A 25,104-nucleotide genomic window follows, 5' to 3' on the forward strand; every position below is an offset into this window, starting at 1 on the left:
CGGTCAGATCCGCCACACACCATTCAGGGCTGAATCGGCAGGTAAGGAGGTAGAAACAATAGGATTTTTACCTCCTTCTGCCGATTCAGCGCTGAAGGGAGATTTTGGTCTGGCGCCTTCTATGGCGCCCGATCAAAATTTTCAAACTGGTCCGATCGGCGAGTCGGCCGATATCAGCAGCTTCCTGCGATATCGGTCGACTCGCCGACATACCATACACGCACCGAATATTATCGGTGCGTGTATGGCCACCTTTAGGCACTAGTTAGTGAGTTTCATTTAGACTCATTTAATGCTTTTTATTTAGGTTCCTACCTGGTTCCAAAGGAAGAAAAAAAGACCCATTCACTGAGCTGAGTAACTAAAGTTACAGAATAAACCCAGTCACTTTTAGCATTAGGAGAATTCACTAAAGTGATAATGAGTCGCTCCCCCAGACACCCTTGGGGCAGAAGTGAGATATACAGGGCGCAGGGTGGCACTGTGCTGCCATCTTCACCCTAGGTAATAGCCAGTTACTTTCATTTAGGCTCATTTAATGCTTTGTATTCAGGCTGTTAGCTGGTTCCATTAGGCCCCGTTACCCGGTAACATTTCCCCCTCACTCTGATGCTCAGTAACCGGTACCGATATGTCCCACTTGCTGTGATACATCCCATGGGGGCCCTGTGGGAATGTTCCGTGGGGTCACTGGGTTCTGCCTCTCTTTAAAGGACCGCAATCAGATACCACAGAGCAACAGACAAGCAGGCAGCCCCTATTAAAGGAAAACTATACCCCCAGAATGAATACTTAACCAACAGATAGTTTATATTATGTTAAGTGACCTATTAAAGAATCTCGCCAAACTGGAATATATATATCAGTAAATATTGCCCTTTTACATCCTTTCCCTTGAGCCGCCATTTAGTGATGGGCCGTGTGCTCCCTCAGAGATCAGCTGACAGGAAATAATGCAGCTCTAACTGTAACAGGAAGTAGTGTGAGAGCAAAAGGCAGAACTCTGCCCATTCATTGGCTGATGTGCCCTAGCATGTATGTGTGCCTTGGCTTGTTTGTGTGCACTGAGAGTCCTATGATCCCAGGGGGCAGCCCTTAGTACTTAAAATGGCGGTTTTCTATTTAGGATTACCCAATGGCACATACTGCTAAAAAAAAGTGTATTTTTATGAAAATGGTTTATTTAGATGAAGCAGGGTTTTACATATGAGCTGTTTATGTAATATATTTTTATAGAGACCTACATTGTTTGGGGTTTTAGTTTTCCTTTAACAGCAATGCTGCCAAACTAAGATTATGGGTAAAGGCCCTGACCCATGCAGAGTCGCAGCTGCCTCCCCAGTACCATGCAGCCCCGTCTGTACAGACACTATAGAGTAGATGGGCTGGGGGGAGGCAGTATTTGCCCTGAGTAGGACTCACAGGCACAGCTGATTCTGGGTGGGGCTGTAGCTGCTCAGCCTGATAGCATATATAATATTGATATAATATTGGCTATAAGTGGCTTCAGACAAGGAGTGACAGTGAGGGAGTGGCAGAATCACATAACATGTCAAGCCTTTGCGCTGTCTCTGCCCCAAAGTGTTTGGGTGTTTAGAAGATATGAATAAAGTTTATATTTATATACACAATGATGTTTGATTGACCCTCCTGCTATGGCTGCTGATTTGATCAGATAAGCGGTGGTTTTGATTTGGTAAGTACCGCCCTGATCACATATAATTACACATTGAAGTGTCCAGTGGTTTAGCCCTTATTACCTCATGGATAATACAGTGTCACATACTTTTATACAGTTGTCTTTGTATGTAAAACAAATAGTGCTAAAATAATGTTCCAGTTCTCCATAATAATCCAAACCTGTTCCTAATGAGTTTACCCTTACTCAGTACAAATCCCATACAGTGACATACACATTCTCACCAGTAGGTGGCATCATTGTGCCTGTAAATAAAAGGAATGGACTGTTTTGTGTCAGTCTTGAACTGATCATGTCAGTCAGACCAACCTAGAAGACAATATCAGCCAGCGTTTTGCCCATATACAGGTTCCCACTAGGGTTGCCGCCTGTTCACGTCTCAGGTTTTAGCCTTATGAAACCCAAACAATAATCTGGCCAATAATTGAAGAACATTTAAATATTAAGATACCGTGATTTTTTTTCCTATCAACATGGCTTGGTTATCATCAAGTACAGCTAATTTCTTATTATTACAGAAAGAAAAAGAAAAGAAAATTAGTTAAAAATGAGGCATTGTTTTTTTTTTAAATTAGAATTGCTGTATTTTAGAGCTTTCTGGATAACGGGTTTCTGTATAATAGATCCTGTACCTTTAATTAAGGATAGACAGATATTGGTTGCTGTTATTTACTGCACTGGTGCAATTTAGCTCCTATGTGTTACATAACTTGGATATGGATAGAAAACTGCTTATTTCAAGTGAAACCCTGAGACTGATCTTTTCCAGACTTTTTTTTTCATATGATCAAACTGCAGTTTAACCCTTGCACTGCCTAAAGATTTTACGCTTGTGGTACTTTTCTTGACTTTTTTTTTTTTTTTTTTTTGGTTAACATTTTCTGCTCTTTCACTTCAGGGGCATTTCCTGGAAGAAGGAAATGTAGAGGGACATTTCTTTATGTAAAGTCTGAACACATTTTTGGGGTCTTATTTTATGTGTTATTACAGTTTTGCTAATGCAGCTGAAATTGCCCTTTAAGATGTGAGTCTCAGTTCCCCCCAAGAGACCTGTGTAGCTTATTAGTTACAATTGTATCTCAGTGCAGGTGTTGACTGTTAAGTATTCAGGGCTCTGTCAAAAGCCTATTTATTTAATTAAGTTTGAGAAACTCTGTATTTTTATGGCATTCAGTGCAGAAGATTAAAGGGAAATGAGGCACTTTTGAGTAAGAATTCAGGATTGCAGGCTGAGCTGTTAAAATCGGGACAGTAGGGGGGTACACTATACAGTTTTGGACAGTACTTTGTTACAGTAAAATTTGCACGCACACTCTAATACAAAATTGACAAAAAACAATAATTCAAAAAAGTTGATGAAGCCACTGGGAAGTCTAAGGGCAATAAACTAATCACACCTGGTTAGGGAGTTGTATCAGTTGTAGTGTTTAATATATATACCTTTTTCACTGGCCACATCCATACAGCAACAAGCTCCCCCACTCCACTCTTATATTTTTGAAATAGCATCATAAAACAAAAGGAGGGCTATGGGAGATAAGTGCACATGTGCTTAGTTAACTGGAGAGAATGGCAGCTCAGTAGTAAGTTTCTCTAGTGTCAAGTGCAAAACAAAAATGATACATTTAACAGTAATGATCCAGGCATTCAAAGTTATGCACAGGGGCTTTCAATCTTGTAAACTTGTTAGGCCAGCTTTTGGGTGTCAGTGACCCTGTACATGCTCAGTATGCTCTTGCCATGTGCCAAATCACAGAAGATCAGGCTAGCCCTGGCACTTCAAGTACAGATATGGAACCCATTATCCAGAATGCTTGGGACCTGGGATTTTCCGGATAAGGGATATTTCCGTAATTTGGATCTTCATACCTTAAGTCTAATAAAAGATTATTCAAACATTAAATAAAGCCAATAGGACTGTTTTGTCTTCAATTAGGATTAATTATAAGTACAAGGTACTGTTTTTATTACAGAGAAAAAGGAAATCATTTTTAAAAATTACAATTATTTGCTTATAATGGAGTCTCTGGGAGACAGGCTTCCCGTAATTCAGAACTTTCTGGATAATGGGTTTCCGGATAATGGATCCCATACCTGTACAGAGAGTCTTAAACAGCCCCCCATAGACCCAATAAATAGCGAGTGTCTATGGCCCCTCTGGCATTTGCCAGAACCCACAGACTGCCAGCATGGGATACCAGAACACTCTATAGGCTGTGAATTGTGTAAATTAAAGCAATGCAATATGTAGAGAAAGTGGCTGGAATTGTTCCAGGGGAGCAACAGCAAACTTAGAATACCCAGACAAAAGGTGGCACTACATACGTTCCTTTGGCACACAACTTTCTACCTCTTACTGCCAGTCAGCTATAACACAGGCTGGCCTACCACTAGCAACCAATCAGGTGTGTGCCTCCTTTTACCACCACTGCTGGTAATGAGAATGAATGGGACTTCCTTCCTAAAGGCCCCCATACACGGGCCGATAGAAGCTGCCGATATCGGTCCCTTGGACCGATTCGGCAGCTAATCGGCCCGTGTATGGGCAGAAACGAGCGGCCTGGCCGACCGATATCTGGCCTGAAATTGGGCAGATATCGATCGGCCAGGTTAGAAAATCCAGTCGGATCGGGGACCACATCGGCTCGTTGATGCGGTCCCCGAACCGACTGCCCCATGGCCGCAACTGTAATCCGATCGTTTGGCCCCAGGGCCAAACGATCGGATTATTTTTTTTTTAAAGCAACTTGCTACCCGATATCGTCCACCCGTAGGTGGGGATATCAGGTAAAGATCCGCTCGCTTGGCGACATCGCCAAGCGAGCGGATCTTATAGTGTATGGGGACCTTAACAGTTTAGCAACTCTTTCGGACTCCAATAATGGGGGTATTGTTGAGCAAATGACTGTTGGTTTGCACATCTACAGAATACACCCTATAATCTGAGCTGTGTTTATTTTTTAACTTTTATTGTTCTTTAAGAAAAAGTATAACTCATTCATTATCTTGTAAATCACATTTTATTCAGCAAAGCTGTTTTAGGCTAGTCACAATAGATTACAAGGAAAAATGACAAAAAGTTTCTCTAAGATCTTGTTCATTAAGGCACTAATTGATTGTTGTTCATGAGATTAGAGGACACAACTGAAGATACCATCTTGCCCTGAATGTCACTAGTCAACTCATTCTGGCACAGTAAGACGCAATGTGCAGTGAGTGTATATTATAGCACATTACATATACTTTGTAACACTGTCAGGACGGCTAAAAATACTTTAGAACCGCTGTAGATGGTTTTTTTTTGCAATTTATTAAGCACAGAAACCCCCCAAACCCTTTGACCCCACTGCCATCATACCTGAGTTATAAATAGAGCTCACTGTGCATTTAAGGCATATAAATACTCATTATTCTCCACATAGCAGTGACTGGAAAGCTCAGCCTAATGGCCAATCAGAATGAAATTTGGAGAAAATGCCAATTTTGTTTGTCTAGATACTCCTGGAAGCCAAGTGTCAGCATAGTTCTGCAGCTACTGTGAGGAGAGAACCTTGCCTAAGGCAGCAGTGTACTATACCATAAGGAGGCTCCCAACCTATCTTAGGTTAAAACAGCCTTTTTAATATATATATATGTATCTATCTATACTTATGTATATAAAGGAACTTGTTGGCTACCAGTTACAATTTTTTAAACAACTTATAAATACGGAGACAAGCTCACCAGATGAGGTTTGGGGTGCCCATGCCCCAAACCTTTTACTAGAAATGTTTACTCCATTCAATTAGCCACACAACTCAGAAAACCTTTAAAACAGTCAGGTCACTCATCGCTTCTTATTGGTGGTCCGGGTGCAATGCCTGACCTGCAGCACAGGGAGGAACACCGAATCAAAGCACAACGTGGGAAGCACTGTATACACACAAAGCGCATCAGGATGTATTTATGAATAAAGCCGTTTAACCTTCACTGCTGCCCCCTGGTGCCCGATTGAGTGCATGCCACATGGTGCTTTGGTAAGGCAGCAGTGTGCAGCAAAACCCAAGAATTCTTCTTTTTTTTTTAACTATAGGTTTGGTAATAGTGCAGAATTGTGCTGTCAGCACTACTGAAGTGGCCCCTTATACCCTGGCCTTGGGGGGGGGGGGGCAGCATTGGGCTGATGTCTCAGTTAGCAAGGGAACAGAAACATACTGAAATGCCCTAGATATTTTTTGAACTGGCTCAAAGACCCATGTCACCACATTATCAGCCCAACCAACTGTTGCCTCTTATAGGCAATGCCTCCCTGGATTCTCCTGCTTACCTGTGTAAATACATTTGCTCTCTGTTCTTTATCCAAACCACATCCGTGTCCTAAACTCACCTTTTCCTATCTTTCTCGCATTGATTTCTGTAATGATTTGGCTACCCCTAGGCACCTAATATCAAATATTTCTTTCAAGAGGATATAGCATTCCCTGGGAATTTCTCACTCACTTTATCCTGTTAAGGAAACAGAGCAGCGAATATGTGAAAATACAACGCGAAGCCCCAGAGCCCCTAAGCATGTAGAAAGAGGTGACAGACAGCAACCCCATATAACAAGAGTGGGAAAGGAATATTGACACTGATGTTTGCATTCCTCTTAGCTTGCATCCTTTTTCAATTGGAGCAAAGGCACAAAGGCACTTGTGGGCTCAAATACAACAGGCCACTCTTGATAATATAGCTAAAGGCAGACAGAAAGCAGACTAAGTGTCCTGCATCCAAGCTGTAGTGACACCTGATTATTCAGATCCATGAGGTGCCACCATACTCTGCAACTCACACCCCCCCCTCCGTGTTCAGTCCATTCTCTGGAGGTGGAGAATACCTATCAATCTGTGGCCTTCTTTTGAATGCCCAATAAACCACTCCACAGGCAACACAAACCACAAGAACGGAGATAATTCCGAAGATCATCCCAGTATAAGACTGTGATTCTGCTTCTGTAATGTAAAACAAAAGATATTGCATCGGTCACTGATAAATAGGACATAGGCAAAGCATACATGAAACAAACATGGACATGAATATTGCAAGGGGGCAATAAGCCTTCCTCCTATCCAATCTCTGTGCTCTGCAGTGGGAAGGTAATATTTCCAATGTCACTGGGGCCCCTTCCTTTGACTCTCCCATTTCTCATTAACATCACAGAGGATCAACTCCTCAACTCCAGCTCTCACAATTTAATACAAAAGAATGTATTCCCTAAAGAAAATCTTTTCTGGAGAATGTTTAATCTGGGGCAGTCTCTATCAAAGAGACCAAGAAAGGAAGATTCCCCTAGAGTGAGGGAACTGCTTTCCTGGACATCTACCTAATCCTACAGCCTGCCATATAAACACATTTATCTCAGAAACACAGAAAAACAACAACCCTGCCCCTGTCGCAAACCCCAACCTAAAAATGCATTTTTAGTTTGGGGGTTGCGACACGGGCAGTTTTTTAAAAAACAGAGTATGCAATAAGGGAGAAGTGTGGTGGCGTCGAGGCAGGCCAGTTAAGGGGGCTTTTATAGCTGGGGGGGGGGGGATTAGTTCTCCTTTAAGGGATCTTTTAATTTGGATCTCCTTACCTTAAGTCTACTAAAAAAAAATCATTTAAACTGTAAATAACTGAATAGGATTGTTTTGCTTCCAATAAAGATTAATTATATCTTAGTTAAGATCAAATACAAGGTACTGTTTTATTATAACAGAGGAAAGGGAATAATTTAACCATGAAATAAACCCAATAGGGCTGTTCTGCCCCAATAAGGGGTAATTATATCTTAGTTGGGATCAAGTACAGGTACTGTTTTATTATTACAGAGAAAAGGGAATCATTTAACCATGAAATAAACCCAATAGGTCTGTTCTGCCCCCAATAAGGGGTAATTATATCTTAGTTGGGATCAAGTACAGGTACTGTTTTATTATTACAGAGAAAAGGGAATCATTTAACCATGAAATAAACCCAACAGGGCTGTTCTGCCCCCAATAAGGGGTAATTATATCTTAGTTGGGATCAAGTACAGGTACTGTTTTATTATTACAGAGAAAAGGGAATCATTTAACCATTAAATAAACCCAATAGGATTGTTCTGCCCCCAATAAGGGGTAATTATATCTTAGTTGGGATCAAGTACAGGTACTGTTTTATTATTACAGAGAAAAGGGAAATCATTTTTAAAAATTTAAATTATTTGATTATAATGCAGTCTATGGGCGATGGCCATCCCGTAATTTGAAGCTTTCTGGATAAGGATAACGGATCCCATACCTGTACCTGCCACCAATTCTCAATTCACTTTCTATGCATACTCTTGGGTCTGGACTAAGCAGCAAATTGTATCACTGTGTACTACTGCAAACCTATTTATACCCGTAAGGTAAATGGTAATGTCTGTGATTCACACAAATCTAACAAATATACAGAAGCTGCTGCAAGTATCACAACACAGAAGCTGCTTTCATATATTACAGGGTACCAGGGCAGCAAAACACTCACCTTTACTTGGGAGTGTGAGGTTATATTGAGCACTGCTGTGACTGACTGGGTTGGAGACAAGGGCGGTGAATGTGCCGGTGTCAGTACTGGGTACAGTGAGAGTCTTGTTACTGTCACTCAGCTGGTGTCTCTCAGGCAGGGCTCCCCCGTTCCATGCCCACACAACTGTCGCCTCTTCCCCACTGTAGGAAACACTCAGAGACACAGTCTCCCCTGAATCACTCACATTTTCTCCGTTGTGCCTGACGCTTATGTTGGTCACAGAGACTGGGTCTGGGGAGGGAAATAAAGAAATGTAAAAAGAAAATATAAAACATTTCCAAAGACAAAAAGTAAAATTATTTATATATAAAAAAATCGGCCAGATGTCAATCAGGCAGGTTTGATTTTTCTGTTCAATTGGAAACTGCATCAGCTCACAGATAGCTCCTGCTCCTGTCACTGTAATTTGATATTTTGCAATATTGAATTTTAGGTGGGCATATCAGGTGAAAGATCTTATAGCGTATTGCTACCTTTAGTGCCAACAAGTAACTGCAATGCTTTCTAACTGTCCCTTATTAGAGAAATGCGTTAGGGAAAGTGGCTAACAGATCCCATTAAATTTCAGTGCTTTGAAATAAAAATGTAAGTGTAGGATTAGTATTTAGTAAACTAAGAGAAATGTTTACTTTTGCTATAAACAGAGATATGTGATGCATGAACAGTAATGCAAGATCTAGAGCAGTGCTGTCTATCAAACTTTTCCAACAAAATTTAGGGTGAAGACACACAGAGCTACTAGTAGCAGCTACTTGTCATGGCTACTAAAATAGACAATGCGGATCATTTACTGATAATTGTCTCTACATGTGTTTTAGCAGAGAAAATTCTCAGTATTGTCTATGGTAGCTCTGTGTGTCTTGACCCTTAGGGCTCTGGCACACGGGGAGATTAGTCGCCCGCGACAAAACTCCCTGTTCGCGGGCGACTAATCTCCCCGTGTGCCAGAGCCCTAAAATAAAACATTTTAATGGTCCAGTATATAACAAAAACGTACCTATAACAAAGCATTCTGTAGTCTGGACCAGATGTTTTCTTTTTAGAAACTCCTGGAATTGCAGCAGGTATTTCCCAGTGTCAGACTTCTGAGCATTGGTGATGATGCAGCAGCCGGCGGAAACATTCATCTGCAATCTGCTCTCATACAAGGTATTAAAATGAACTGATTTGTCACGACAAACGTAATCCAGGATATCAACTCGGCCCACCAGTGTGTAAATACCATCTTTGTTGCACGTGAACCCACAGAGTCTGAGGTCTGACGAAACTGCTACTCGATGGATCACTGTCCCGGCTCTGGGAAGCAGTGACACAAACAGGGCAACTGCAAAACAGAAAAACATAATTAAAATGTTATTCCATCAGGGGGTACTATTTTAATAAATTCTTGTTTACCCCATTACAATACTGTATATTAAAATACACGTTGTCCTCCTGTGTAGTAGGGAATCAACTTCACAAAGCAATAAACCTTTAAAAAAGCAGCGGCAAAAATGAAGTAATTTTTTGACATTTTGTACATATAAAAATGTTTTTCTTTTTACAGAGGTACTGGTTATTATTCTAGTGTGGTGTGAGCTTTACAGTATTTATCTGCCTTTTATCAGTCTAAACAAGTCTGTTGGTTTTAATGGAACCTTAAAGCGGTGGTTCACCTTTGAGTTAACTTTTAGTATGATATAGAGAATAAAATTCCACAAAATTTCCAATTAGTCTTCATTTATTATTTGATTTTCAGCTCAGGAGCTCCCCAGTTTGGAGTTTCAGCAACTATTTGGTTGCTAGGGTCCAAGTTACCTTAGCAACCAAGGGAATGGTTTGGATGAGAGACTGGTATATTAATAGGAGAGGGGACTGAATTAAAAAAGAAAGTTACAAAAAGTAAAAATAACAATAAAACTGTAGCCTCACAGAACAATTGTTTTTTGGCTGCCGGGGTCAGTGACCCCCATGTAAAAACTGCAAAGACTGAAGAGGGCAAATAATTCAATAACTATAACAAATAAATAATGAAGACCATTTGAAAAGTTGCTTAGAATAGGTCATTCTATAATATAAGTAAGCTTGAAGGTGAACCGCCCCTTTAAGCTGGCATACACAAACCAATAATATTGTATAAAACAGTTTCACACTTATTGGTAAATGTATGGCTGGCTGATTTGTGCACAGCACATCCTGCAGGTGAAAAAGTGAAAAGCAGACGCAGTTTCTCTTCACTTCCTGCAGTTCAGAGTTCAGTTCACCTCTCTGCATAAATTATAGGAATAGAAGAAAGGTGGCGATAGTGTTGGTGGCCCCTTATATGCACTCTGTTTGGCACTGTATGTACTAATTTTCTATACACCACAAATGTATGCAGTGATTACAAGGTGCAAACACAAACAGGGCATCTGGGCCGATCGATCAGAGAAAACAAACCGTGTATAAACTGTCCATACATGTCCCAATATGCCAGTTTGGCCGATTTTGACTATACTGCCTGCCCATCTGGCTATGTATGCCAGGTTAAGTGGCAGTTCTGACAGGTCACGATTGGACATCCTGGAAAATGCAATCTGCCCATACACCATACTGGTAGGTGAATGCAGCACCAGCACACAAGTCTACTCGTCACCCCCTGCAGCTCTGATCATTCGGCCTGTGGGCCCTAACAAACAGGTATAAAGCTGGCCTTGTGCTAAGACTGACGTCACAATTTGCCAGCTGGGAGAACACCAAAGCCACCTGTGCCTGTAGTGAGTGACCTCAAAGGCATCAGTCTGTCACTATACACATGGGGCAGATATTGGCCTGACATTAATGTCCTAAACAGCAAAGTCCAAAAGTATCCCAAACACAAAAAGTTAAAATTTTTGAATAAAATGTGATTTTTTATTTTTTGTGTTTGTCATACTTTTGGACATTGCTGTTCCACTTGCCCTTTAAATCTGGGGGCTGTATCCCATTTGCTTTGGTTCATTTTGACTAGCCATGGATCCCTCTTTTTGATATAGTATACATAATGTCCTAAAGGCATGTAGAGGGCATAACATTTTTTCATTAGCTTCTAAACTATTTGTGTATATATATATATATATATATACATATACATATACATATATATATATATATATATACACACACACACTCACCTAAAGGATTATTAGGAACACCATACTAATACCCTTCTCTGACCTCTACCATCAACAAGGCATTTTCGCCCACAGGACTGCCGCATACTGGATGTTTTTCCTTTTTCCCACCATTCTTTGTAAACTTTAGAAATGGTTGTGAGTGAAAATCCCAGTAACTGTGCAAATTGTGAAATACTCAGACTGGCCCGTCTGGCACCAACAACCATGCCACGCTCAAAATTGCTTAAATCACCTTTCTTTCCCATTCTGACATTCAGTTTGGAGTTCGGGAGATTGTCTTGACCAGGCCCACACCCCTAAATGCATTGAAGCAACTGCCATGTGATTGGTTGATTAATTTCTCATTAATGCAATTAGCTAAACAGGTGTTCCTAATAAACCTTTAGGTGAGTGTATATACTCCCAGCAGTACACTACCAAATTTCCAAAGCACTGCTCCAAAAAATGTACAAATTTGCATACTTTAGATTTCAAGGCCAAATATTACACTTACAGTAGGTTTATCCTAGAAAACTATACATTTTTGGAAAAAAAACCACAGATTCTGGGGAATCCAGAATAGACACAACTGTCTGTCTACCCCAAATTACCAAGTTGCAATGCTTTCCTAAATGTACCAGTCTTTATAAAAATTTGTGAAACTTTGGAAAAATCATTTCAAAGCTTCCATTCTACAGCTTCTTATCTCATAGCATAGCATTAGGTACCAAGATAAAACACCCTAAATATAAATGCCAGGGGTCCAATTCAGTTTCTACAAACAGAGATCCCCAAAAAAACACATTTTTGAAAAGTACACATTCTGATGAATCCAACATGGGTAAAGACACCTTTCAACACCAAAAAAAATGTTGTAATTGTTGTTGTTTACATACAATGGCAAATCACCCAAAATAGACTAGAGTTCTGCTGAACAGTTTGCTGCCCAATATGCATTGATTTACCAAAGTATGTGATATTTACAGACCCCAAATAAAGAATAGTGCATGTGAATTTCCTCGGCTGCCAATTCAGCTTCTGCAAACAAGACCCCTTGCTTGTGTATTATATGCCATAATACCCCCTAACTGTACAGAGACCTCTGAAAATTATATATATGTTTGGAAGGTACACATTCTGACGAATCCAACATGGTTAAAGATGCCTTTCTACACCAAAGTACCAATCTGCAAAGCTTTCTTAAAGGGGACCTGCCACCCTAAGAGATAATTTGAAATTCTTTTCTATTGTGTTTTTTAAGCAAAATAAACTTCACTTATACTATATAAGTAATATAAATCGTGTTTCCTTCAGTCCTGGAATTACACAATCACAGCAAATAGGCAGGAGCCATTTTGTGGGCACTGTTATTAAGGCAAGCTTTGTCACCTCAAAATCTTGTTTCTGTGCCAGAATGGGGGACCAGATGCCCAGGCCCATGCACTGGCTACACAATTAGATGGTTAGGAGGGAGGGGGAAAGCGAGAGCTGAATTGAAAGTTAAAGTACTTGTCTGCCTTAGGCATAGAGGCGGGGCAGGCAATATGATTGACAGCTGGGATTTTTAAATGCCTTTATAATGGGTTTGGATGTGTTAATATAAAAATGAATTTTGGTTTCTTGTTTAATTTGAAAAGGACGTTTATTATACAGCTTTTTATGCCTGGGTGACAGGTCCACTTTAAATTTAGCAATTTTTATGACATTTCTGAAAAGGTCTACTGAACAGTTGGATGCCCAATATGCATAGACTTACCCAAGTATGTAGTTATGTATGGACCCCAAATGAAATTAGTGCATATGAATTTTCTCTCCTGCCAACTCATTGTAAAGAGACGGTCAGAAAACCATATATTTTTGAAAAAGTAGACATTTTGACAAATCTGAAACAGGTAAAGATGTCCTTTTACACCTTTTTTCGCCGTATCGTCTTATTTGAAAAGACCGGAAGTAGAGTTTTAGCACGTATCTTTAATAAAGCATTGAAAATAATAAACTTTGCGCAGGATAGGGCAATTCTTGGAGCAGAGTAGAATAGATTTTTTACTTAAAAAAAAAACTTTAGTGTTACTGTTCCTTTAACATAGCCCTTTAGTAAAATAGTCCTCTCAGTCTTCCTTGCCCTGTCACATGTCATTGAAACAAAGGGGGAGGGAACCGATCAGTTGGTAGCTGCTGCTCTGTTACTGAAGCAAAACACATCCACATACTGAGGAGTCTAAACCGGAAGCTTGCATAAGGTACAGCACAGTTTTCAAGCTGTTATGGACATATTTGAACCCAAAAGGTATTAAAGGAAACATATTGCATCATATTTGTTTTTGGTAATATATTCCCCTTTCTCTAAAAAGTATAGTTTGCACTCCCTGCATCCCACTCACAGCTGATTGTGTCCCCATCCCCCCAAGAGCGGTTCCTTCCCTCTTCTCCCAGAGAGCTGTCCTGTCCTGCTCCCCCCCTCTCAGAACCCTTCTGTCCTGCTCCCCCCCTCTCAGAACCCTTCTGTCCTGCTCCCCCCCTCTCAGAACCCTTCTGTCCTGCTCCCCCCCTCTCAGAACCCTTCTGTCCTGCTCCCCCCTCTCAGAGCCCTTCTGTCCTGCTCCCCCCCTCTCAGAGCCCTTCTGCCCTGCTCCCCCCTCTCAGAGCCCTTCTGCCCTGCTCCAATCCCTCTCAGAGCCCTTCTGTCCTGCTCCCCCCCTCTCAGAGCCCTTCTGTCCTGCTCCCCCCCTCTCAGAGCCCTTCTGCCCTGCTCCCCCCCTCTCAGAGCCCTTCTGCCCTGCTCCCCCCCTCTCAGAGCCCTTCTGCCCTGCTCCAATCCCTCTCAGAGCCCTTCTGTCCTGCTCCCCCCCTCTCAGAACCCTTCTGTCCTGCTCCAATCCCTCTCAGAGCCCTTCTGTCCTGCTCCCCCCTCTCAGAACCCTTCTGTCCTGCTCCAATCCCTCTCAGAGCCCTTCTGCCCTGCTCCCCCCCTCTCAGAGCCCTTCTGCCCTGCTCCCCCCCTCTCAGAGCCCTTCTGCCCTGCTCCTCCCCTCTCAGAGCCCTTCTGCCCTGCTCCTCCCCTCTCAGAGCCCTTCTGCCCTGCTCCTCCCCTCTCAGAGCCCTTCTGCCCTGCTCCAATCCCTCTCAGAGCCCTTCTGCCCTGCTCCCCCCCTCTCAGAGCCCTTCTGCCCTGCTCCAATCCCTCTCAGAGCCCTTCTGTCCTGCTCCCCCCCTCTCAGAACCCTTCTGTCCTGCTCCAATCCCTCTCAGAGCCCTTCTGTCCTGCTCCCCCCCCTCTCAGAACCCTTCTGTCCTGCTCCCCCCCTCTCAGAGCCCTTCTGTCCTGCTCCCCCCCTCTCAGAACCCTTCTGTCCTGCTCCAATCCCTCTCAGAGCCCTTCTGTCCTGCTCCCCCCCTCTCAGAACCCTTCTGTCCTGCTCCCCCCCTCTCAGAACCCTTCTGTCCTGCTCCAATCCCTCTCAGAGCCCTTCTGTCCTGCTCCCCCCCTCTCAGAGCCCTTCTGCCCTGCTCCAATCCCTCTCAGAGCCCTTCTGTCCTGCTCCCCCCCTCTCAGAGCCCTTCTGTCCTGCTCCAATCCCTCTCAGAGCCCTTCTGTCCTGCTCCCCCCTCTCAGAGCCCTTCTGTCCTGCTCCCCCCCTCTCAGAGCCCTTCTGTCCTGCTCCAATCCCTCTCAGAGCCCTTCTGTCCTGCTCCAATCCCTCTCAGAGCCCTTCTGTCCTGCTCCCCCCCTCTCAGAGCCCTTCTGTCCTGCTCCAATCCCTCTCAGAGCCCTTCTGTCCTGCTCCCCCCTCTCAGAACCCTTCTGTCCTGCTCCAATCCCTCTCAGAGCCCTTCTGTCCTGCTCCCCCCCTCTCAGAGCCCTTCTGTCCTGCTCCCCCCCTCTCAGAACCCTTCTGTCCTGCTCCAATCCCTCTCAGAGCCCTTCTGTCCTGCTCCCCCCCTCTCAGAGCCCTTCTGTCCTGCTCCAATCCCTCTCAGAGCCCTTCTGTCCTGCTCCCCCCCTCTCAGAACCCTTCTGTCCTGCTCCAATCCCTCTCAGAGCCCTTCTGTCCTGCTCCCCCCCTCTCAGAGCCCTTCTGTCCTGCTCCCCCCCTCTCAGAACCCTTCTGTCCTGCTCCAATCCCTCTCAGAGCCCTTCTGTCCTGCTCCCCCCCTCTCAGAACCCTTCTGTCCTGCTCCAATCCCTCTCAGAGCCCTTCTGTCCTGCTCCCCCCCTCTCAGAGCCCTTCTGCCCTGCTCCAATCCCTCTCAGAGCCCTTCTGTCCTGCTCCCCCCCTCTCAGAGCCCTTCTGCCCTGCTCCAATCCCTCTCAGAGCCCTTCTGTCCTGCTCCTCCCCTCTCAGAGCCCTTCTGCCCTGCTCCAATCCCTCTCAGAGCCCTTCTGTCCTGCTCCCCCCCTCTCAGAGCCCTTCTGTCCTGCTCCAATCCCTCTCAGAGCCCTTCTGTCCTGCTCCCCCCCTCTCAGAGCCCTTCTGTCCTGCTCCAATCCCTCTCAGAGCCCTTCTGTCCTGCTCCAATCCCTCTCAGAGCCCTTCTGTCCTGCTCCAATCCCTCTCAGAGCCCTTCTGCCCTGCTCCTCCCCTCTCAGAGCCCTTCTGCCCTGCTCCTCCCCTCTCAGAGCCCTTCTGCCCTGCTCCAATCCCTCTCAGAGCCCTTCTGTCCTGCTCCAATCCCTCTCAGAGCCCTTCTGTCCTGCTCCAATCCCTCTCAGAGCCCTTCTGCCCTGCTCCTCCCCTCTCAGAGCCCTTCTGTCCTGCTCCAATCCCTCTCAGAGCCCTTCTGTCCTGCTCCCCCCCTCTCAGAGCCCTTCTGTCCTGCTCCAATCCCTCTCAGAGCCCTTCTGTCCTGCTCCCCCCCTCTCAGAGCCCTTCTGTCCTGCTCCCCCCCTCTCAGAGCCCTTCTGTCCTGCTCCCCCCTCTCAGAGCCCTTCTGTCCTGCTCCAATCCCTCTCAGAGCCCTTCTGTCCTGCTCCCCCCTCTCAGAGCCCTTCTGTCCTGCTCCCCCCTCTCAGAGCCCTTCTGTCCTGCTCCCCCCCTCTCAGAGCCCTTCTGTCCTGCTCCCCCCCTCTCAGAGCCCTTCTGTCCTGCTCCAATCCCTCTCAGAGCCCTTCTGTCCTGCTCCCCCCCTCTCAGAGCCCTTCTGTCCTGCTCCCCCCCTCTCAGAGCCCTTCTGTCCTGCTCCCCCCCTCTCAGAGCCCTTCTGTCCTGCTCCCCCCCTCTCAGAGCCCTTCTGTCCTGCTCCAATCCCTCTCAGAGCCCTTCTGTCCTGCTCCCCCCCTCTCAGAACCCTTCTGTCCTGCTCCAATCCCTCTCAGAGCCCTTCTGTCCTGCTCCAATCCCTCTCAGAGCCCTTCTGTCCTGCTCCAATCCCTCTCAGAGCCCTTCTGTCCTGCTCCAATCCCTCTCAGAGCCCTTCTGTCCTGCTCCAATCCCTCTCAGAGCCCTTCTGTCCTGCTCCTCCCCTCCCAGAACCCTTCTGTCCTGCTCCAATCCCTCTCAGAGCCCTTCTGTCCTGCTCCCCCCCTCTCAGAGCCCTTCTGTCCTGCTCCAATCCCTCTCAGAGCCCTTCTGTCCTGCTCCCCCCCTCTCAGAGCCCTTCTGTCCTGCTTCAATCCCTCTCAGAGCCCTTCTGTCCTGCTCCCCCCCTCTCAGAGCCCTTCTGTCCTGCTCCAATCCCTCTCAGAGCCCTTCTGTCCTGCTCCCCCCCTCTCAGAACCCTTCTGTCCTGCTCCAATCCCTCTCAGAGCCCTTCTGCCCTGCTTCCCCCAGAGAGCCTTGCTTCCCCCAGAGAGCCTTGCTGCCCTGCTTCCCCCTTACAGTACGAAACATCCATTAATGCACTCTGAAAAATTATTGTATATGCCTCCTTTAAAATAAAAGCACTTACATTATTTTACATGGTTTAAAAAATGTAAAAATGTATGGTATATAGCCCCTTTAAATAAATAGTAACTTGTTGGAATTTAAGTTGGCTTCTTATTCATTCAGTGGTGTTTTAGAGAAATAAATTACTTTGGGTCACAGATTTAAAAGCTCACATTCACTGACAGAGTTGCCCTACATAAACTACAGCTTGTTCCAGCCTGGCCCGACACGGTTCTGGGCAGGGAAATTGGCACCAAAGGGGCAATAGGTTAGTAAAGTGATTAGCGCACCTCTCAGATCCAGTTCAGGGGTAGGAGTGCAAATAAGCCTGTGTCCCAGCATTTCTATTTAAGAGTATAGGGAGCCTGTTCCCACTCACCTGTTAGATATGACCCGGCCATTGGTAGCGGAATTCCCTCAGTCGGGGGCTCTGAATGCTGCAGCTCTGACAGGTAAGGATCCCAGGATCTCAAAATGCAGAATAAATGCCCCCTATGTGGCCAATCACAAACGGACTCCTGTGTGGCTACTTGGTGGCAATAATACAATAAAACACTGCCAGGGCCAGTCCAGAGAATCTTGTGCATGAGGTTCTTCTCCCAGATGTAAAGGGTCTGTGCCAGCAACTGGGAAACAGCACCAAGCTCAGCAGCCTGCATGAAATAACCCTACAAGCACATGGAGGCGGAGCAGTCAGGTCGTCAAAAAAAAGCCCATTGGTTTAAAGAGACGTCAGCAAGTGTACAGCCCCTTCTGTCAGCCCTGTGGTTTCTCTGCCCGAGGCGGATGCGCTTTCACTGTCTGTGTGCAGCACTACGGCAACCAGGATCCCTCTCACTGTGCCCAGCTGTCAGTGGGCCCTCCTGCTCACCCAGCCATTTGCCTTGTAGATTTATACCAGGGCCGTCCCCCACTTACATATGAGAATAAAGAGGATGGCATAATAGATAATAACATGTACAAATAAGTGATTAAAGGAATAAACAAGACGAGTTAAAAGGAAAGGAAAAATAATTTGTAAACTAGGGCCACAGTGTAAGGTTTTCTGGGGGCCCCCGGCACCCCAGTCCCACACTGAGGGGAACAGCCGGAGGGTGCGCACACAGAGCGGCCCGCCATCGATCCGCACCCCCCTCCCCCTAAACGGAAGGAACTCATATCAGTCTCCGTGTATTTAATCAGGCGCCGAGCCCTCAGTCCCCCAGCCCTCAGTCCCCCAGCGAGGGAGACACTTTCTGCCTCTCCACAACTTAAAAAAAGTTCTGCCCTCAGAGGCCATATCGGCGCTTCCCAGTGTTCAGATTTCCGCTCCATTCTCTGCTCTCCGAGACACTGGAACTCGCAGAAAACAATTATCGCCTTAGTGCCACTCCCGCGTAGGTCCCGGGAACTTGCTGTTTTGCTAAAATCCGCTGCTCAAGGGTACCTTCCCCTCAAGCTCGCTGGGTTGCGTAAGTGTGTGAGGAGCTGCCGAGTCTTCCTACAACATGGCGAACCAGATCAAACCGGAAGTGGTGAAGTAACGTTGTAACTCGCGCTAAGTGACTCCAAGCTTTCAAAACAAGATAATACATTGAACTGAGCCTGCTAGTTATTATCGTGTTTGATATTAACAGTACAGCAGCAATTCATTTATAAACCACACTGTTTTTCGCAAGCTTTTTAACAATTGACTAGATAAAAATAAAGGTGGAGTCTAAGCACCGGGAAGCTCTGATATGGCGTCTGGGGCAGGTTTTAATAATCTCTTGTTTGGTTTGGGGCTCACAATAAACAGAGCTGAAATTCCATATACTGTGTAATAAGTGGCTGGAGTGTTTGGATGTGATGCTCAGTACAGTCACTACACACAGCAAACAATACAGGCTTATAAAGTAAATAAACTTTTCTACTCCTCTTCACTTTTACAAGGCAAGGTCTCATTTTCATACTTCTAGAATATATTTTTATTTTCCAGTCCATCTACTTCTTAATTTCAGTCTCATTATGGTACACCTCTTTTTCTGCAACTAAACTTGTAAAGGGGATGGAAGATTTAAAATAAGATAAGAGGTTAGAACTGGGGAGTAACACAAACATATAAAGTTCCTGGGGTGCCAAATATGGGCTGTGACACACAGCATGATTAATATACCCCTATAGTTTTTATGCAACCAAAACTTTCCCCCAAGACAGGAATTCAAAAATAACTCCCTGGTTTGGGGGCACTGAGAGCAACACCCAAGGGGTTGGGGAGCAACATGTTACCCCTGAGCCACTAGTTGGGGATCACTGGGTTAGACTGTCAGGGTTGGGGTTGTTTTCTCTGGGAAAAAAGGGGCTTGCAAGGTGTCATGATTACTCTCTACAAGTACATTAGAGACGAATTTACTCACTCGTTTATCCATTCATTGATGTTAGGCTTTATGCTTTATGGTTATTACAATAGGGACATACTCATGGCAGTACGTGTGTCATTTTCATTTTATTTATTTTTGACATCTACCGGCATTTATGTTCTGTTTGGGCAGCTGTTTGTACCCGGGTACTCAGTAACTGGGTTATCTTCATTACATGCTGGAATTGTGTTTGGGACAAATGGCCCTGTATGTTTAGTAATTGTCATGATTACGCTACTTCAGACGCACGTGACTTTAGGCGTGGCTGTCTAGAGGGTCCCCTACTCAGTCTCACACACCTGGCACACAGGTCAGACTGGCGTCACAGCACCCCAAAGACCAACCAACACTCACAAACTCATACACAACTTGCTGCCACCACTCTCATACTTCTTACACTGGTGATGAGAGATGCCAAGCACACTGGCAGAGAAAAGGTTAATGTTGACCCACACACTCTCCTTACCAGCAGTCAAAGGGTTAATCAGCATACAGCATGCAGAGGGCTAAGGCACACAACACAGTTACACACTCGGAGGTTAGGTACATTTTAGAGCATCAAGGACAAACTTATTAAATTTTATATTTAATATTATAAAAGGTTTATGCATATATAAAACAAGGACATACAATAAAATAAGTACAAACAGTTTTAAAATAAAAGGGAAAAACATAGAAGTCCTATACTGTACCAAGCAAATTTCTTCTAGTCCTGGAGGCAAGGGGAAACCACGGGATAAACCTTCCAACAAAATTGGTCCTCTAAAGTAAAGGTGGCGACACACGTGGCGATTTGCGATCTTTTTGTGCGAATAACCGTTCATGGCTGAAACATCAAATAAGGAGGTATCAATAGGATTTCTACCTCCTTCTGCCGATTCAGCCCTGAAGGCAGATTTTGCTCAGGCGCCTTCTATGGCGCCCCATCAAAATCCTTTAACCCGCCTGATCGGCGAGTCGACCGATATCAGCAGCCTCCTGTGATATTGGTCGCCTCGCCGACTTGCCATACACGTACTGATATTATTGGTGCGTGTATGGCCAGCTTTAATCAAAGTATAGTCAGAAGAGCTGGCTATTTATCCCAGTTTGCAGGGGATCAGGTAACTGAACGCTCCCCCTTCCCCAGGAATGCAAGGGGTGTCACCATTAGCAGGACACAGTGTGAGTTTTATGGCCTCCTGAATGTATGGACTGGATCAATGATAAAAATGTCCATAACATAACTCCTTGTGGGAACATAATAGAAAGATGAAATTAAATTTATCAATTCTAAATGATCCCACCGGTCCCATACAGACTAAACATCACTACTGTGTGACCTGCCCCTGCCCAGATATTCCTGACAGAGTGCCCCATTCGATCATGTTTGGACTTGTATGAAAGGCCATATTAAAAAAGACATATACTCAGGTTTTGGTACCTCTAGTATAAACGGTATGGGTTCTGGGACAATAAATGTTTGTGAGTTTGGTTATGGTGTGACCTCCACATCACCTATGATGGGTCCTGATGTGATCTCTATGTAATCCCTCTGTGGGCTTTCTCTCCCCCACATGGCATGGCCCTTATCAACCAGGGATTAGAGCTGGGCATTCCAGGATGTGAGGCCTTTACACATGGCTGGTTCCAGACCCTAGTGACCAGAGGCCTGTTATATATCTGTTTCTGGCCCATTGGGAAAGAGTTTGGGATACATTGGCCTGCTTGATTAACCCTTACAGGCCTATATCATGACAGTAATTAATAACTGAGTCCACTATTTACCCTTTGTGCTAATTTTTAAATGTGTGTGTTTTTATCTTAAAGGGATTCTGTCATGGTTTTTATGGGGTACTTTTAATTTCTAAATTACACTGTTTGCATAGTAAATAATGAATTACCATTTAACATTTTATTCTTGAACCAACAAATGTATTTGTAGCTGTAATATTGGTGTGTAGGCGCCATCTCAGTGCATTGAGTCTGAGCTTTTAACCTATTGTTTCTCCTACTCCCATGTAACTGGAGGAGTCCCAAGCCGGACTTGGATTTCTTACTATTGAGTGCTATTCTGATACCTACTGGGAGCTGCTATCTTGCTCCCTTCCCATTGTTCTGCTGATCGGCTGCTGGGAGGGGGGGGGGATATCACTCCTACTTGCAGCTCAGCAGTAAAGTGTGACTGAAGTTTATCAGAGCACAGGTCACATGGCTGTGGCACCCTGGGAAATGAAGAATATGGCTAGCCCCATGTGAAATATATATATATTTAATTATTATTTTTGCATGAAAAAAAAAATTTTTGTATACTTCTAAACCTCGGTTGGGGTGTAGCCCATTTAAAGGGGTTTTTCCTTCATTCTTTCTTTATGGATGACCCCCTACATCTCATCAGCTGCTTTAAACCAATAAAAAGTTCTTGCCAGTGAATTTGCTCAAGTGAGATGAGACATAAGTTATGAGGACACTGCTAACTGCTTAATAATAAGCCTGAAGGCTAAACAGGGTGCAATGTGCAATGTTAATATGTGTGTGATCTTCCTGCAGTTATGGGGGCACTAAACTGGTTTTGCTGTGCAGCCCAGTAACTGTCACTTACCCCCCTGCTAACCGGCCTTTGTGAGTGCTGCTTGGAGTATCTACAATACTTTTATTTATTACTTTAATACACATTACAATAAAAATAAGTGAATCCAATGTTTCAGACCATAACCAAGGAAACAGTGCATGTGAATACATTGCTATTTATAATCTCCCACTTCCCCTTGAAAATAGGGAGTGGCTAAGGTAGGTTGGGTGTGGGTAGGTAACAGGCAGGACCTTTATTTCAGTCTCAGATTGGAATATGTTGGCGCTTTATAAATAAATGTTAATAACAATAATAAAGCTCTATGGGGCAGGAACCTCCTTCCTGCTGGGTCTCATACCTCATGTATTAATACTTATTTATTGTATTTATTATAATAGATGCCCCCCCTGTGTGTGCTGCTGTACATTTATTATTAACATTTAAACATTTATTTATAAAGTGCCAACATATTCCGCAGCTCTGTACAATAAGTAAGGTTGTACAGCGCTGTGTGTTCTTGTAGCAATAAAGTTATACACAGCTACATAATACTATAACAATGATTTCTAACTCTGGGAATTCTGGGTGCAGTTGCGCTATTTACTCTGCCTTGGGCACTATTAGTTAGTATGGAACGGGCACTAACAGGGGCTCATTTATTCCTTTTCAGACACTTTATGTGTTTCCTTTATTTTTGCAGCTGCCTGTAGTGTATTTCCAAGCAAATAATGGAAATAACTGAAATCCTTAGTTGTTGGCAGCTGAAATCATGTGACTGTGCTCAGGGGTAATGACATCACAATGGTAATGACATCACAATGAGTGAGAAGCTGTGTAAGCGCTGCTGGCAGCAGGGAGCAGTCAGATTAGTGATTTTCGTGCCACCATGAGGTCGCTAGTCCTTGCGCTGCTCTTACTGACAGCTTCTTTCAAAGTAAGTTGGGTTTTTTTGTATTTTGGGAGTATATTGATTTGGTTTCCAGCCATTAGAGATAGTTCTGTTATATATTCTATTGTAATCAAAGTTTACAGTGTCTTTTAGCCCAGACCCAACCAATCAGATGGTTAGTTTCAAACACACAACCAGTAAATAATACCTGCTGATTGGATGCTAAGGGTTACTAGACCAAATTAGTATAGGAATGGCAGCAATCTACGTGAACTATATTAATCTCTGTGTGTTTCCATTACAGGAAAAATTTATCAAAACTTCAATTCAACCTTCTTGTTCATGGAATGACGAATCTTATTATCGGATCAACCTTATAGCTGATGAGTCCTGCCCAGCCAGTCCATCAACTAAGGAAAGTCACCCTGATGTGGAATTAGTACAGGAATTACCCACACTGGTTCAGCTGATGACCCCGAGGCAAACTATCTATGCTGTAAGTCTGTATCTATATTTTGTAGCCATGGATTAGAGGTGGGAGCACTGGGATACATATTATGCATTGACATGGCAGCCATTCATGGCAGCCAAACCTCATCATTAATTGCATGGGATTTATATATATACACAGGTTCAGTTCCATACCATTTGGTCTTATTGGCATCACTGATTTGCTTATAGTAACACAGTGCCCAGTCATCTAACGAAATCCTAATCTTTTATTGCAGGACTTCCCATCTGTATCTGACCCAGAGAATAAATGGAACATAGCAGAGATCCTTGGGGTAAGCTGGAATCTAAGCTGAATCAGTGAATCCGTTGCTGTTGTGCTACATTCTGTTTCATGACTCTCTTTCTCTTCTCTTGCTTAGGACCTGTTCTCCTCAGACAACTCGAGTCTCTTTATGTGCATTTTATTGGATCTCATAACTCTAATGTACTTCTGGAAGGGGAAGCGAAAGGATGAAGAAGAGGCCACTGCTGAGAACGAGGCACAAAACCAAATGCCTAAACATGTAAATCTGAAAAGAAAAAAGGCAATACCTAAAAAGAGAGAGAACCGACAAACCCAGAGGCCCAAAAAGAAGAAACTTGGCTTCAGAGTTAGAAAGAGTTTCTGCCGAGTTCCACGGAAACTGAAGAGAAAAGGAAAATCCAAGCCAAAAAAAATTGAATTTGGCAAACTCTTCTGCAAGTTTATCTCCCTGTGCTTGGAAGGGGATTTCTAACCCTCAACTGCTGCAACTCCAACTCTCCAACTGGGAGAATGTAGTTCACCCTATGGGTTTTTTAATAATCAATGGAGTCAATACGTGGATTCAAATCAATTTTGATTCTGTAAATAAAAGTTACGTTTTATCAACTCTTTGTCTCTGGGTAACAACTTACCTGATTGTTGTCGGTGGGAATGGTGCAGCAAAATGGAGTCTAATTACACATTACCTCCAATGGTATTCTTTTTTCTTTGTGCATATACTTACCTGGTACTCCGCTTGCACATTACCCACCTATCCTTATTCGATTAGATACATCTAACTTGTAGAGCAATAAAAAAAAAAAGAATAAAAAATCTCCCTCTGTAAGAAAAAAATAACCTTACCCTAAAAGACAAAAGAGCACCTAGAAAATGATAAGGACATTGTGATTAGAAGAGCAGACAAAGGGGGTCAAATTGTCATACTGAACAAAACTGACTATTTTGTAGAAGCACACAGACAGCTTTCAGATACAGAATCTTATAAAGTATTAGATAAAAATCCAACACTTCATTTTGCTATTGAACTTGATAACTTACTATGAGAAGCTTTAAACTTCAACTTTATGGATGAAAGGCTCTTTTCTTTTTTGAAAACTGATAATTCAAAAACAGCTGTATTTCACTATTTACCTAACGTTCAGAAAAAAGAAAGACCTCCCCTAGGACGTCCCATTATTGCCGGTATTGGGTCCCTAGGAGAGTATATAATAATAATAATAATATAATAATAATATATGTGTATATATTGACTACTTCTTACAACCCTTAGTTTTGAGACTTCCAAGTTATTTATCTAC

At 43.8% G+C, this 25,104-nt stretch overlaps 2 protein-coding genes across 3 annotated transcripts; one reads left to right on the plus strand and one right to left on the minus strand.

Moving 5' to 3' along the window:
* Positions 1-4,700: 4,700 nt before the first annotated feature.
* LOC105945139 lies at positions 4,701-18,870 on the minus strand. The gene is made up of 4 exons (XM_004919232.4): positions 17,611-18,870; positions 9,252-9,578; positions 8,213-8,485; positions 4,701-6,669 (listed from the first exon to the last, which is right to left on the minus strand). The coding sequence occupies exons 1-4, from the start codon at positions 17,888-17,890 to the stop codon at positions 6,506-6,508; spliced, it is 1,044 nt and encodes a 347-aa protein (XP_004919289.2). The 5' UTR covers positions 17,891-18,870; the 3' UTR covers positions 4,701-6,505.
* A 3,767-nt stretch (positions 18,871-22,637) lies between these two features.
* On the plus strand, positions 22,638-24,360 carry LOC116406565. Of its 2 annotated transcripts, XM_031890711.1 has the most exons (4): positions 22,638-23,094; positions 23,354-23,545; positions 23,778-23,834; positions 23,922-24,360. In XM_031890711.1, exons 1-4 carry the CDS (start codon positions 23,047-23,049, stop codon positions 24,276-24,278), a joined length of 654 nt encoding a protein of 217 aa, XP_031746571.1. In that variant the 5' UTR covers positions 22,638-23,046; the 3' UTR covers positions 24,279-24,360. The 2 variants fall into 2 exon arrangements, with proteins under 2 accessions (XP_031746571.1, XP_031746570.1); XM_031890710.1 differs by having other exon boundaries at positions 22,638-23,545.
* Positions 24,361-25,104: the final 744 nt, after the last annotated feature.

The sequence above is a fragment of the Xenopus tropicalis genome, chromosome 8, assembly GCF_000004195.4.
Source record: "Xenopus tropicalis strain Nigerian chromosome 8, UCB_Xtro_10.0, whole genome shotgun sequence".
NCBI lineage: Eukaryota > Metazoa > Chordata > Amphibia > Anura > Pipidae > Xenopus > Xenopus tropicalis.

Excerpts from the sequence above, each read along its gene's own strand:
- LOC105945139 (XM_004919232.4), bottom strand. The coding sequence starts at position 17,890 with ATGCAGGCTGCTGAGCTTGGTGCTGTTTCCCAGTTGCTGGCACAGACC. Across the intron at positions 9,579-17,610 it reads GGCCGGGTCATATCTAACAG|TTGCCCTGTTTGTGTCACTG; the intron begins GTGAGTGGGAAC and ends TCTGTTTTGCAG. Across the intron at positions 8,486-9,251 it reads TACAGAATGCTTTGTTATAG|ACCCAGTCTCTGTGACCAAC; the intron begins GTACGTTTTTGT and ends TTCCCTCCCCAG.
- LOC116406565 (XM_031890710.1), top strand. The coding sequence starts at position 23,303 with ATGGCAGCAATCTACGTGAACTATATTAATCTCTGTGTGTTTCCATTA. Across the intron at positions 23,546-23,777 it reads CGAGGCAAACTATCTATGCT|GACTTCCCATCTGTATCTGA; the intron begins GTAAGTCTGTAT and ends CTTTTATTGCAG. Across the intron at positions 23,835-23,921 it reads ACATAGCAGAGATCCTTGGG|GACCTGTTCTCCTCAGACAA; the intron begins GTAAGCTGGAAT and ends TCTCTTGCTTAG.